Source organism: Vigna unguiculata, chromosome 5, assembly GCF_037176805.1.
Source record: "Vigna unguiculata cultivar grain cowpea cultivar isolate G323 ecotype 2 chromosome 5, ASM3717680v1, whole genome shotgun sequence".
In the NCBI taxonomy this organism is placed as follows: Eukaryota; Viridiplantae; Streptophyta; class Magnoliopsida; order Fabales; family Fabaceae; genus Vigna; species Vigna unguiculata.
Window position 1 is genome coordinate 47,137,412 of NC_140796.1, and position 13,829 is coordinate 47,151,240.

Below are 13,829 nucleotides of genomic sequence, written 5' to 3' on the forward strand. Positions count from 1 at the left end.
CTAGAGCACATGGTTGGCTTAAACAGTATTCTTTGTCAACTTCCTACATAGGATAAAACTTACAAGCAAGAAAATATTTTAGTGCTTAGACTTGTCATTTTTTCTATTCCAAACAATCATAACTTCCAGGCGATATATAATTAAATTAAATTAGTTCAAATTATAAAATAATTAGTTATATTTTTTTATTTTAATAGAGACCATTGTGAGAAAAAGAAAATCAATGAAACATAAGAAACTAGAATGCATATAAAATGTGCAGGTAAAGCGCAAGAATATTAATAATTAAAATATAAGTAATAAAAAGATTAAGATTATTCGGTATATTGAAATAAACATTTTATATCATGCTTTAATTTAAAATTCATTATATAATATTGCTAAGAAAAAGTGTGGCAGTGACGTTCTTTATTAAATTATATCAATTGTTAAGAAATGTTACTTAACATATTTTTTTAAAACCTATATCAAAATATTTCTAAAATGATTGAAACATATAAAGAAATTAAATTGATATAATAATAAAATATTAAATATAACGGATAACATGAAAAGAAAGTTGTAGGTTATAACTAATTAAAGAAATTTTTATTATATTCTGATGAAGAAACAAATTAATTTTAATTAAATGACTCCTTTAATGTAGGTTAACATTTTCCATTGTTTAAGTTGTTTGAGTGACAACGTAAAGCTTGGAAGTTCCCATTGTATTTCCATGCATGATCTTCTATTGCAATATGCATTTTAAAAGTCTATTTTTTGTTTAATTATACTATGAATTAGGATGAAACACATTGCATTCAGCAACTTAAAATTTATCCAAAAATAATCAATGGCCCAATAAATTGCATTAACTTGTACAAAGAAAATTTGATTTTAAGTTTTTTTTTTCAAATTTCAAAATGATTACTTTGTCTTTAAATTTTAAAATATTTTACTTCTTGTTCATTCTTAAAGTTACTTTTGTAATAATTTTGACCTCTTTTAAAGACTAAAATTGAATTTTTGAATGAAGGTGAAAAAAATAATAACTAATAAATCAAAAGGTAAGAAGAAAATTAAAGTTAAATTTGCAGAACTAAAAGTATTTTATAAAAAAAAATGTTTGCTTTTGTCTCACTTTCAAAGACTAAATATTCATAAAAGATGACTCAGTGCAAAGGTAGTTTATGTTATGTGTCCTGGGTTTGACTTTAAGTCGATAGTATTATTAATATTCAAATATTCTTAAATTGTAGTACTCATTTCTAAGAAAATCACAAATGTTCTAACACGTGGAATAATGTCTACGTAGCCATATTTCCACACACAGAATCTTTTGGTACCGTACCCACCACCGTAGCGTAATTAAATCAGAAAAATAAAATTAAAAATCTTAATTGGGTAGGTTTGGGATATACAATTATAAAAATTATTACGTACTTTACATTTAATAAGAATTAAATAATTTAAAATTCTCAAATTCAATCGTTTTAAAATTTGTTGAAATTGTAAAATTTTCTCAGCATTATAACTTTTTGAAAACAAATTTGGATTCAAAAATATTTTTTGACAAATAAATTTTTTATAAAATTGGCAAAGTTATTAAATAAGATAATTTTGTATTTTTTTATGGAAATTACAAAGATAAAGTATTAAAGTTTTAGGGTTTTTTTACTAAAAATAATTATTTGTCAAAATTTGTTAAACAAAACTTTATTAAAGTATCATTTCTCATTTGGATTCTTTCATTGAAAAATTGAAAAAGTTTTTTTTTTCTTTTTTATGTATTCACACGTATTATTAACAGAGTGTGAATCATGTTTAGCGTGTACACGATTTTATGCTAGCTTTATCTTTTATCTTTTTTTTTTCTTTTTCTAAATTTGCGGCAGTCAACTTTCACAAGAAACCAAACCCCTCCCATTTTCCCTCATTCTTTTCTATTGAAACAGTATATATTTATATTTATAAATCAATAAATAAATGTTAATAAATTTAATACACAGTAGTTTTTCTTGTACTTACAGTTACAGTTATATTCACCTAACGTTCTCTACACTCCCGTTATCACATTATTTTACTTTTAACCTATAAGATTAGCAAAATGTCAACGTTCAACAGTCAAAAGCCTTGACAAAACGGGAGTTTCTTGTTAGTTAAAACCTTGGACTTTGTAGGCACACAACAGAAGAAGAAACTAAAATATCCAATAGAAAAACACCATTTTTTTTCCAACCGCAACACAACAGCACCAACTCGTTGTTCTTACAATGTTGTCATAAACCCCATACATAAATACCCAACCCAAAACACATTCTTCTCTTCAATGTTCATCACCAACACCCTCTCTCTCTCTTTCTCACACAGCCATGAGTTACTTCGACAACGATCACGACCACTCTCCGTTCCCAACATTCCAGAACCACAATGACTTCAACCGGAGGATACTAATCACCGCCATAGTTTCCCTATCAGTGGTTCTGGTTTTAGTGTTTGTTCTTCACATCTACGCAAGGTTTTTTCTGAGGCGTCAAACTCGGCGCCGGAGCGCCATATACCAACTCAGTCTCAACGTGGCTCACGCGCAAGCCCAACCACCAAACACCGGCCTCGACCCTGCCCTCATCACCGCTCTCCCCACCTTCCCCTTCAAACACCAGAACGACGCCGTTGAGTGCGCCGTCTGCTTGAGCGTTCTCGAAGACGGAGAACACGTCAGACTTCTTCCTAATTGCAAGCATAGCTTCCACGTTGGCTGCATCGACGCGTGGCTCGCCTCGCACTCCACGTGTCCCCTTTGTCGGACCAAAGCCGAACCTCTCCGACTTGAACCGGTCCAGCGCGAGGACCCCACCCGGTTGGCTCTTCCCACCGCCCCGGTATTGTTTGAAAACGTGGAAGGAACATCCGACGGTGGTAATGGGTCACCTAAAATCAACGGCTCCAATTCCCGGTTGAGTTCGTTTCGAAGAATTCTCAGTAGAGAGAGATCGTTGAGGAGAATCCAACCTTCTACGCATGATGATGTTGAACAAGACTTAGAGAGACAGTGACAGATTCATTATTGAGGTACTATCATGTACGTACATATATGTATGTATCTGTTTATTTTTTCTTTTTTGATACTGTTTTTTTTTTTCCTTTCATTTTCTCATCATAATACAGCTTGCAAAAATTTGCCAAGGTTTTGAAATATGAGTGATTTTTTTATTGAATAATTTTGCAGATGAGAATCAAATACGAGTGATTTGGTTGTTTATTGTTCTTATTATATATATTAAATTCATAATTAAACTTTGTAAAAAGGATTTGGTGTTTGGTAAGCCGAATTAGCGTGGGAGATATAATATTGGTAGATTAGGTGTAGTCCATGTGAGCTAATTATAAAATTAAGATTAATTAATTTATTAGTGATTTTTTGTGTTTGTTTTGTTTCTACTAGCGCCTTATTACTACCATAGTCATATGTTTCGGTGGGAAGTCAAAAATCGAGATCCTCATATTTGGGATTCTTGTTGACTTGTTCCTATAAATGTAAGGAGACAAACCTAGTCGACAATGTGGCTTCCATTGTTGTCGTAATGGAATAACAATTCATACATGTGTATTTTTTTTTTAAATATCTTTAATTAAAACTGAAATACGATTGTAAGTTATTTTTTTCATATGATTTTCAATTTAGATTATGAGTTTTTTTCAAAATTTTATATATTTGTAGTAACATAATCGATTTCAATATTTAGTTTATTGGTATGAATATGAAAGCTTATACTTATGATTATCAGAATCCCATCATTTTAATTAAAAACATATATGAAACAAAGATTAATAATTCTTTTGATTTTATAATTTTATGATAAAAAAATTTAAGATTTCAAGAATAAAAATGTTCATCGAATACTTTGCAAAAAAGAAAAATGAAAAGGAAAATAGTTAATGTGAAAATGTGTGTGTGGCGAAAATAATTATATATATATATATATATATATATATATATATATATATATATATATATATATATATATATATATATATATGCGTGTGTGTTTTTTGGCCCTTAGCCATTTATCTGTGTTCCATTCCTGATTTCAAGATCTGCAGTAAGTAGGGTATCACTTATAAACCCAACAACTCTTCAAAAACTTGTTGGCTATATCTTTAAACAGTAAAAGATCCTTTATGTAAGAAGGTTGACGATCTCAATTTATTTCTTAACTTTTATAATAATTATTTCAAAAGTGCACATCATAACTTTTAGTTGTTGGACAATGTTAATACTTCTATTCTATATATCGATTTTTGTCTATTAAATTCAACGGATGTTAATTTAATACGACGAAACCTTTCGGAAATCACTACACAAAAATATTTAAATAGCGACAAACTTTAATAATTAATAATTAATAATTATTAGTAACTATAATAAACAAATTTGGATATTATTTTATAAAACTAAAAACTCTTAATTATTAAAATAATTATTATTATGAATAAAAAATTATAATTAGTCATTAAATTAGTCTTTAAAGTTAGTTACCAAAAGAAATTAATCACTAAAAATTAGTTATCTATATTTTGATTATTAAAATGACTTAATTTTAAATTAGTCTCTATCTAATTAGTGACCAATCTAGTGATCAATTATAATTTTTTATTTATAATAGTAACTATTTTAGTAACTAATAATTTTTAATTTTATAAATAGGTATTTAAATCGGTCACTATAGTGACTAACTATTTTTTATTTCTAAAATTAATTTTTAATTGAAGATTTTCTTGTAATATACCATTATACTTAATGTCAACAAATAAATTTATTAGTTTGAAACTATATTATCAAATCTAAAATTGTAATATATGAAATAAACAAGTTGGATAAAGTTTTAAGAGAAGAAAACTATGCATGAAGATTGTAGAGATGTCAAAGCGGACCAGTGGGTCAGCCCGCCTTGGGTCACCCATTTTTTTTTTACTTTTTTTTTATATTTTTAAATTAAAAATAATTAAAATAAATAAATTTTTTATATTATAAAAAAATTTACATATATTAAAAAAAATTTAAAAAAAATTTAAAAAAAGTTAAAGGAAATTAAAAAAAATTAAAAAAAAAAGTTGTCCGCCAGTCCACCTCACAACGAGTTACAATATTCAATCCGTTTTGTTGTAGCAGGTCAGTCCGACCCGACCTATTTTTAACAGGCCAAAGGTAGAACGGACCAGACTGACCTGGTTTGACACCCATAAAAGATTGTCATATGATCAAAAAACCACTATAAGTTTATCAATTTTCATAACAATTACCTTAAGAAAATTTGTGAATATACATATATATATATATATATATATATATATATATATATATATATATATATATATATATATATATATATATATATATATATATATATATATATATATTCACTGAACTCAAGTTTTAAAGCGGGCAGCAGGGCATAACGTATAATTTATCTTTTGTTTTGTTAATCATTAAGATGTTTAATAAACAAACTCATGACATTAAAATTTATAAAATAAAGAAAGTAAAAACCATAATATGTTTTGAAAATTAAAATTCTAATCCTAAACAAGCAATTATATTAATTTTAAAAATAGTTATCTTTTGTAGAAGATACTTATTTTCTCATACTAAAAGAAACCTCTTTGTCATTTTCCTCACCTCATCCCTTAACCTTAAAACCTTCGCATCATCACATATTTATGAATCAAACTATTAAAATTAAAATATAATTATTGAAATTTAAATTGCTTAGAACAAGTGCCAAAGTATTGAGCGCAATATACTAGATTCGAAAATTAAAAGAAAATCACAACTATAAGTCATTATGGTAGATAAAAAATAACCTTAATAAGATCCATGTCTCCTATTATTTTTTAGTGCACAATATTACCTAATAGATTATTAAATTATTATTTAAGTATGAGGTAAAAATATTTATTATTATTTAAATTATTTTAAAATTTCCTTTTAATTCGTAAATTTATTTTGTTAATCATAACAATTTATTTATTTATTTTATTAAATATTATTTGAGTACACAATAGAATGAACTTAGCAAATACTTTTAACACCCCCAAATCGTCAGATGTACTTCAACTTTTATACAGACATGAACAGTCAAAATAACTATAAATAATATAAAGAACTTAAGTTAAATTAATATAAAAAATTTAAGTTAAAATTTTTAATTTCATTAAATACCTTAATTTTAAGAAAATTTATCGAATTTAAAAAAAAAAAAAGAAATCGGTGATATTTGAAATCAGGAACTTATTTAAACATATAAAAAAAATCTATAATAAATTTTGAAAGCCACGGCCAATTGCCAAGACCCAAAAACAAATGTAATCGTGATTGTTTAAGAAAAAAAAAAGATGTTATATTCTATCACCAGCTTGTTAATTCTTTATATTCTCTCAATATTAAAATAATTATATAATTTCCTGAATAACATCTTTTTTCCCATATAAAAATAAAAGAAAAATTGGAAGAGAATCCATGAAATACTCGATTGTTTTAAAGTGCAACTGAGATTTCCATTTGTTCTATTTCTAGTGACTCACTTACTCATACCACAAAACCCTGTTACGAATTTTCAGGTTTCATTCTCTCCTGCTAATGCTTATTGCTTACTGATAAATTTATCCAAACAGCACTTATTAGAAGAACATGTAACATCTTCAACAAACAAACAAACTAATTCCCAGAGAGAAAAAAAATGGAAGATTCAGCATAACCACTTAAAATAGCTATCAATAACTCACTTCTATTGATTGTATCAGTACGAGTAAAACTAACCTCTGCATATTGCATTTCAAGAACAGAAGAACCATATAACACAAAATGATGATTTTGAACTGTGCTAGTAAATCTACGAATCCAAAAATAGATAGATCTCTATTTTCAAACAATGGGTGAAGATGAAACTATGGAGAATAAATGAGCGGCGATAACAATTGGCCAAAACCACCACCTCCTAACAACTCCACCGCACCCACTTGTGTCTTCGCCGGACATCGATCCCATCGATGACGCGGATCCCGAGAGGCTCCCGTTGTTCACTATCGAACTGCATCACATTCAAAACAAGTCTTAAACTTTCAGAACCCAAAATTTAAAAAGCAGAAAAGATCAAACCGAGCCCAATTGATCACTGCTTCTGCTACCTACCTAGAAGGGAACTTGCAATTGCCGAAACCTGAAAAGTTAAGACAGAAAAAGATGAGAAATTTATGGAGGGGATTTGAAATTGAAGTAGTGATGGAGAAAAAGGAAAAAAAGGGGTGGATGTGAGAACTGACTGGGGTTCAAGGAGGTGATGGCGGCATTATTGCCGAAGTTACAATTCTCCTCGGCGATGGCGTGTTTTCGGAAATAATCATTGAAAGCGTACGACGCCGTATTCTGCACGCTGGAAGGGTCGAAGCAGGGTCCTCCTCCCTGGATCGCTCCGCAATCGGCTCCGCCGGCGCCGCAGGCCCACTCGACCGCTGACTGCAGCGCCGCGTCCTCCGCGTTGTTCTTGGCCACGCACCACACCTCCCGCGACGGCGTGTCGCCGCCGACAAAGCCACATAGAAGGAGAAGGAGAAAGAAGTGACACGGAGAGAAAGGTTCTCTCTTGGGCATATTATTGTCGTAATGAACAGTGAATTCAATTAAAGTGAATCTGGGTGTGATACCTTGTCGGATTTGATGTCACAGGATCAAACGTCAATCGTTGCAACTTGCATTTGCTTAAAAAAAGTATCTGCTAGTTCTGGACTTTTGCTGGATTTAATTTCGTCAATTGAGATTATTTTCAACTTATGTTAGTCAAGATTCTTTGTATGAATTAGAGTTATTTTTGCATAACATAGGATAGATAGAGTTGTTTATTGATTAATATTAATTAAGGTTTTTCCACTCAATGTTAGATGATTACATTTTAGTTGGTGTCGATTATTGTTTATTGATATACACATGAGCTATTTTTTATTTACATTGATAATATTTTTTGTTATTATAAATCATTGTTATTTCTTTCAAAAAAACCAATAATAGTTTTTTCTACTAATGTCAAGAAATTGGTGGAAGTGGTTTAAATGAGATGAAAATATGAATACTCTATTATTTAAATTAAAAAGTTTATATATATAAAAAATTAATCATTCAAACTTATTTATAAAGAATCATTCTTTGTAAAATAATATTTTCTTTCGTCTTCGTTCTAGAATTTTGAAAAAACTACTTTAGATATCTTGATGAAGAGTAAATTTTTTTTGTCCGACCATAGGTATTTTTGAGTAATTTTCTCTTTATTAATGTTTTTTTTTTTTCTTGAGTTCATTTTATGGAGAAGTTACATGCATGAGGTAAGGCTTTGCATGTGAGGCAAGAACAAAGGTGAATCTTTGTTAGTTTCAGAGGATAGTGATGAGGGATGACAAAATGGTTCAGTCCAACTTGTTTTAGCTCGACTCGTCATTGACTCATCTAAAATAGGTTGCGTCACAACTTGAAAATGGGTTGAAAGTGGAACATGTCCCGCAACAAAGTGGGTTGACAAGCTGGCTCACCAATTTTAATTTTTGTTTTGTTTGTCACACTATTAGTCAAATCACATGAAGCTTGCATTTAAGAAGATAAGGTAGGAAGAATACCTAGGAACAAAATCACTGGAATCACATAACAAAATCACACAAACAAAATCACAAAACCCTAATAAGTGGAACGCAAATCAATCAGGACAATCACATAACAAAATCAGGGTGTGGGAAATCAAATCAAGGCAAAATTAAGCATATATAAATGATCCTGCTCATGGTGGATGTCAGCGTTATGCACTATGCACCTCCTCTCCTGATCTCGTTGATGGTTGTTGCTTGTGGTGGTGGTCACTGCTCACAGTTTCTGTGCGATGGTGGTTGTTGCTCGCAGTTTCTAAATGGTGGTGGCTCGTGCATGGTGCTTTGTTGTGGTTGTGTGTGCAAGGGTTTTTCTTTTGATTTTAGTTAACAAACCCTACCACCCAGTCACATGAGTAGTCAAATGAACAACACATGCCTTTTTTTCGGTCTAATAACGAGCTGCGAGCTGGCCCGACTTGATCTGCAGGCTGGCCTTACGGGCTGTTAAATGAGATGGCAGAGAACAAAAGATATGTATAAGAGAAGCTACTGCTTGTTTATTCATGAAAGATAAAAGCCTGCTTTATACATAATAGATCCACTTCTAAACTCTAGGCCACTAAATCATAACAAACCCATGTTCTACATATGATAACCAACTCCTAAAATTAAGGATAAATGAACTTAAATAATTTAAAATAAACTAACGTACAGAAACGTTCATGAACCATAAAACAAATATCCTAACATTCTCTCCCTTAAACTGATTCATTCAATTTATTTACGCATTGGATTCTTCAAATTGGATCCTCCAAAGTACATACTCCAATTAACCTCCTTAAGTTTTGAAAAAACAAAAACCTTGAGAGATTTTGTAAATGTATCAGCCAAATGCTCATCACTTCTGCAAAAATTCAAGTAACTTACTCCATCATTAGTAAGATCCCTTAGAAAACCTCACATCAATGTGCTTGCTTCTTCCATGTAGTACTGGGTTCTTGGAAAGCTTAATTGTTGAACTATTGTCACAGAAAACTGTAATGGCTTTTGGCTGTTTGAATTTCAGCTCCTCAAGTATTCTCCTTAGCCAAATAGCTTGACATGCACAAGTTGTTGCAGCAACAAATCCAGCTTTTGTACTTGACCAAGTGACAATGGATTGCTTTTTAGATGACCATGAAACAACTCTTATGCCAAGCATAAAGACATACCCTAAAGTACTCTTTCTATCATTTTGATATCTTGCATAATCACTATCAGTAAATCCAAGCATAATTGACTTTCCACCTTTCCTATAGAATATCCCAAAATCCCTTGTTTCTTGTAAATAACGAAGGATTCTCTTGGCAGCTAGCATATGCATTTCAGTAGGATTCTCCATATATCTACTAATTAGACTTACAAAGTACATTATATTTGGCCTTATTGCAGTTAGATACATCAAACTGTCCACAATCTATTTATAGAGAATGTTGTCCACCTTCTTCCCTTCATGATATTTATTTAACTTTAAGTCAAACTCAGTAGGAGTTTTTGCATAGAAAGAAAGATTCCATCACCTCCATTCACCACCTCTATGCCAAGAAAGTAATGCATAACACCAAGATCAGACATTTCAAACTCATCTATCATATATGTCTTGAACTCGTAGAAACATGATTTCACAGTTTCTAGTAAATATAAGGTCATCAATATACACACATACAATAAGCATTTCCCCTTCATTTTCAAACTTAACAAACAATGTGTGCTCATAAGGACATTTGAAAAACCAACTTTCAGAAAATAAGCCTCAATGCGACTATACCAAGTTCTTGGTGCTTGTTTTCTCCCATAGAGTGCCTTTTTCAATTTGTACACCTTATGTTCATGTCCAATCTTAATATAGCTAAGGGGTTGTTCAATAAATACTTATTCCTCCAAGTATCCATGCAAAAATGCAAATTTGATGTCTAGTTGAAAAATAGGCCAAGAGTTTTGAGTTGCCAATGCAACAACCAATCTGATTGTGTCATGTCTTGATACTGGAGAAAAAAATTATGTATAATCGACCCCATATTCCTACTTGTACCCCTTGGCCACCAAGCATGCCTTATACTTGTCAACTTCACCGTTTTCTTTAAGCTTTTGTTTTGAAGACCTACTTTACACCAATGGTTTTCTGTTCTTTAGGAAGATTAATCAACTCCCAAGTGTCATTTCTTTCAATGACATCAATTTCATCATCCATTTCTTTTCGCCACTTTTCTTCTTTGACAACACTCTCAAATGTTGTAGGGTCAGAATCTGAAAATAAAGCAAAGTGAGTAGTAAGATCTTCAGTTTGGTCAATCCCAGTTACCTTATAATCTGACATTCATGCTAACCTTCTTCGAAGATGTTTAGATTGAGCTGCAGAATTTGTAATTCCAGCATTTGTTGGTGTTGAGGTCTCTGCCTCAAGAGGACTTGCTCTAACTGCATTTGGAGATGCTAAGGCTGTTAGTATAATGCTTATGCGCTATTGTAGTTCTTTGACATCTTCATTGTAAATAATAATTGAATTAGGTTATTGCTCATTCCATTCCCATGTGTTGTCTTTATAAAAAATAACATATATGTTGGTCACAATCTTTTTGTTAGTGGATTTAATAACTTATATGTTTTTCATGTTTCGCTTACACCAACAAAGACATAATTCTTAGCTTTGTCATCATGCTTCTTCCTTTTCTCATTCGAGACATGGCATAGGTGATGCACGCAAAAATCTTGAAATGATCCACTTATGGTTATCTCCCACTCCAAGTCTCTTGCGGTGTTAGTTTTTAACAGAAAAAGTTGGACTTCTTTTAAGCACATGAATGCTCCAATTAACTGCTTCTAGCCAAAAGGTTTTTGGTACTCTTCCTCTTGTTAACAAACTTCTCTCCATGTTAAGGATAGTTTTGTTTTTCCTCTCTGATACACAATTTTGTTGTGGTGTATATGTTGTTGTAAGTTCTCTTCAGATGCCATGATGTTCACAATATGCTTCAAATTTTTTTAAGCAATATTCAACACCATAATCAGTTCGAAGGGTCTGAATGGTCTTTCTTGCTTCATTTTCTACACGAGTCTTGAAGCTTTTAAAAATGAGAAAGCTTCTGATTTGTTCTGTAGAAAATAAACCCAAGTTTTCCTAGAAAAATCATCAGTGAAGGTAATTAAATAGTTTTTACCTCCATTGGAAGATAGTTTTATCGGACCACATAAATCTGAATGCACCAACTCTAAAACATCTTTTGCTCTCCATGATTTCCTTTTTGAAAACTGATTGCGACGTTGTTTGCCTACAACAGATTCTTCATAAATTTTAGAGGGATGTGTAATTTTTGGAAGACCAGTGACGATATTTTTTGTTGAAGTGTTCTCAATCAACCAAAAATTAGATGTCCATAATGATAATGCCATAACCAAGCAATATCCTTCAATCTTGCTGAAAAACATGTGTGGTTAGTGACATGAAGAAAAAAGAGGAAACATTCGATTTCCTGTCCTTGTGGGTCCTTGTGGCTTCAATAATTAGAATTGCCTTTGAATCTTGAATTTTGCATGCTCTATCTTTGAAAGACAACGCATATCCATTTTCTAGTAGTTGGCCCACACTTAGAAAATTTGTTTTCAAATCTGGAATAAAGAAAACATTGAAACAGTCTTATTAGTGTTATCTTTGTTTAGGATTGTTACCTCTCATTTTCCCATAATTGAAATTCTGGATTCGTCACCAAGCTTTACTTTATCACGATAAGTCACATCCAAGTTAATGAATATTGACTCTTCCCCACTCATATGATTGCTGCAAGTAGTGTCTAAGTACCACAAACTTTTACTTGATTCTGCTCTTCTGGAAAAGATGTTAGAAGACACACTTCTTCTTCTTCAGCAAAATTAGATTTTTCCCCATTGTCCTTGGGCAGCTTGGTCCTGCATTGTGACTTGTAATGCCCATACCGGTGACATTTATAACATTCAATGTTGTGTGATGGCTCCATCTTCCCCATTCTTTTTCCTGTTGCTGCTGATTTTCTCTATAGTTGCCTCTGCCACGACCTTGAACCCTTCCTCTACCTCTACCCCTTCCTCTACATGTGGAACGAGTGTTGGTAGAAGCCCCCAAAACTTGCTCTTTTGCTGCCGAATTAGAGTTTCGGTTCACATTTTTCTCATGTATTAACAAATAACTTTGCAATTCATTAAGGGAGAGTGCATCAATATCTTTGGATTCTTCAATTGTACACATAACATAATCAAACATTGGTGTTAGGGATCGCAAAATCTTTTCAACAATGGTGACAACTTTCATCTTCTCGTCATGGAATCACATCCTATTGCTTATCTCCATTGTTCTCGCAAAATAGCTAGAAACATATTCACCATTCTTCATTACTAATGTCTCAAAATGTCTTCTTAAGGCTTGAAGTTGTGCACGCTTCACTCTAGTAGACCCTTGATACTTTTTCTTCAAAGAATCCTAAATATCCTTGGAAGTTTCTTTGCAAAGAATGGTTCCCAAGATGGAACGATCGATAACTTAAAAGAGATAACTTTTTGCCTTAAGATCTTTCAGCCTTCTAGCCTGCAAGTCTGTTTTTTGAGGTTCTGTCAAAATTGTGCCTTCTGATGGCTCTTTAATTCCAAATTCAATGATTGACCAATGCTCCTTTGACCGAAAAAAGTTCTCCATTAGCATGCTCCAATGGTCATAGTGACCATCAAATCGTGGAATTTTTGCTTACACAAAGTTGGAATTTGTAGCCATGATTATGGGAAAGAAGTAAACCTCAAACCTCACGTGTCTCAGTCACAGGCTCACATGTCTCACTCACAAGATCATAACTTGCTCTTGATATCATTATTAAATGAGATGGCGGGGAACAAAAGATATGTAAAAGAGAAGCTATTGCTTGTTTATAATTGAAAGATAAAAGCCTTTTTATAAGCTTTATACAGAACAAATCACTTCTTAAACTCTAGGCCACTAAATCATAACAAACCCATGTTCTACATATGATAACCAACTCCTAAAATTAAGGATAGATGAAATTAAATAATTTAAAAGAAACTAATGTACAAAAACGTGCATAAACCAAAAAACAAATATCCTAACACGGGCTAACGAGTTTCGTGGGTCAGGCTATTCCAAGCTGGCAGGTTGAAATGGTTGGCGGGTTAGCTTGTCGGGCCTAACCCACTTTGCCATC

General features: G+C 31.8%; 3 protein-coding genes and 1 pseudogene across 3 annotated transcripts in view; 1 reads left to right on the plus strand and 3 right to left on the minus strand.

Moving 5' to 3' along the window:
- LOC114183652 (basic leucine zipper 34-like) overlaps window positions 1-13,829 on the minus strand; it is a 71,641-nt gene that overhangs the window by 37,690 nt on the left and 20,122 nt on the right. The window lies entirely within an intron of this gene.
- On the plus strand, window positions 2,196-3,239 carry LOC114185808 (RING-H2 finger protein ATL40-like). Its single transcript, XM_028073730.2, has one exon. It carries the CDS (start codon window positions 2,352-2,354, stop codon window positions 3,033-3,035), a length of 684 nt encoding a protein of 227 aa, XP_027929531.1. The 5' UTR covers window positions 2,196-2,351; the 3' UTR covers window positions 3,036-3,239.
- On the minus strand, window positions 6,735-7,786 carry LOC114185561 (PLASMODESMATA CALLOSE-BINDING PROTEIN 5-like). Its single transcript, XM_028073374.2, has 3 exons — window positions 7,303-7,786; window positions 7,172-7,199; window positions 6,735-7,070 (listed from the first exon to the last, which is right to left on the minus strand). Exons 1-3 carry the CDS (start codon window positions 7,628-7,630, stop codon window positions 6,905-6,907), a joined length of 522 nt encoding a protein of 173 aa, XP_027929175.1. The 5' UTR covers window positions 7,631-7,786; the 3' UTR covers window positions 6,735-6,904.
- Window positions 12,319-13,481, minus strand: LOC146886495 (uncharacterized; annotated as a pseudogene).

Coding starts and splice junctions, on each gene's coding strand:
- LOC114185808 (XM_028073730.2), top strand. CDS start 2,352: ATGAGTTACTTCGACAACGATCACGACCACTCTCCGTTCCCAACATTC.
- LOC114185561 (XM_028073374.2), bottom strand. CDS start 7,630: ATGCCCAAGAGAGAACCTTTCTCTCCGTGTCACTTCTTTCTCCTTCTC. Junction 7,200..7,302: donor CATCACCTCCTTGAACCCCA/GTCAGTTCTCAC, acceptor TTAACTTTTCAG/GTTTCGGCAATTGCAAGTTC. Junction 7,071..7,171: donor AATTGCAAGTTCCCTTCTAG/GTAGGTAGCAGA, acceptor AATGTGATGCAG/TTCGATAGTGAACAACGGGA.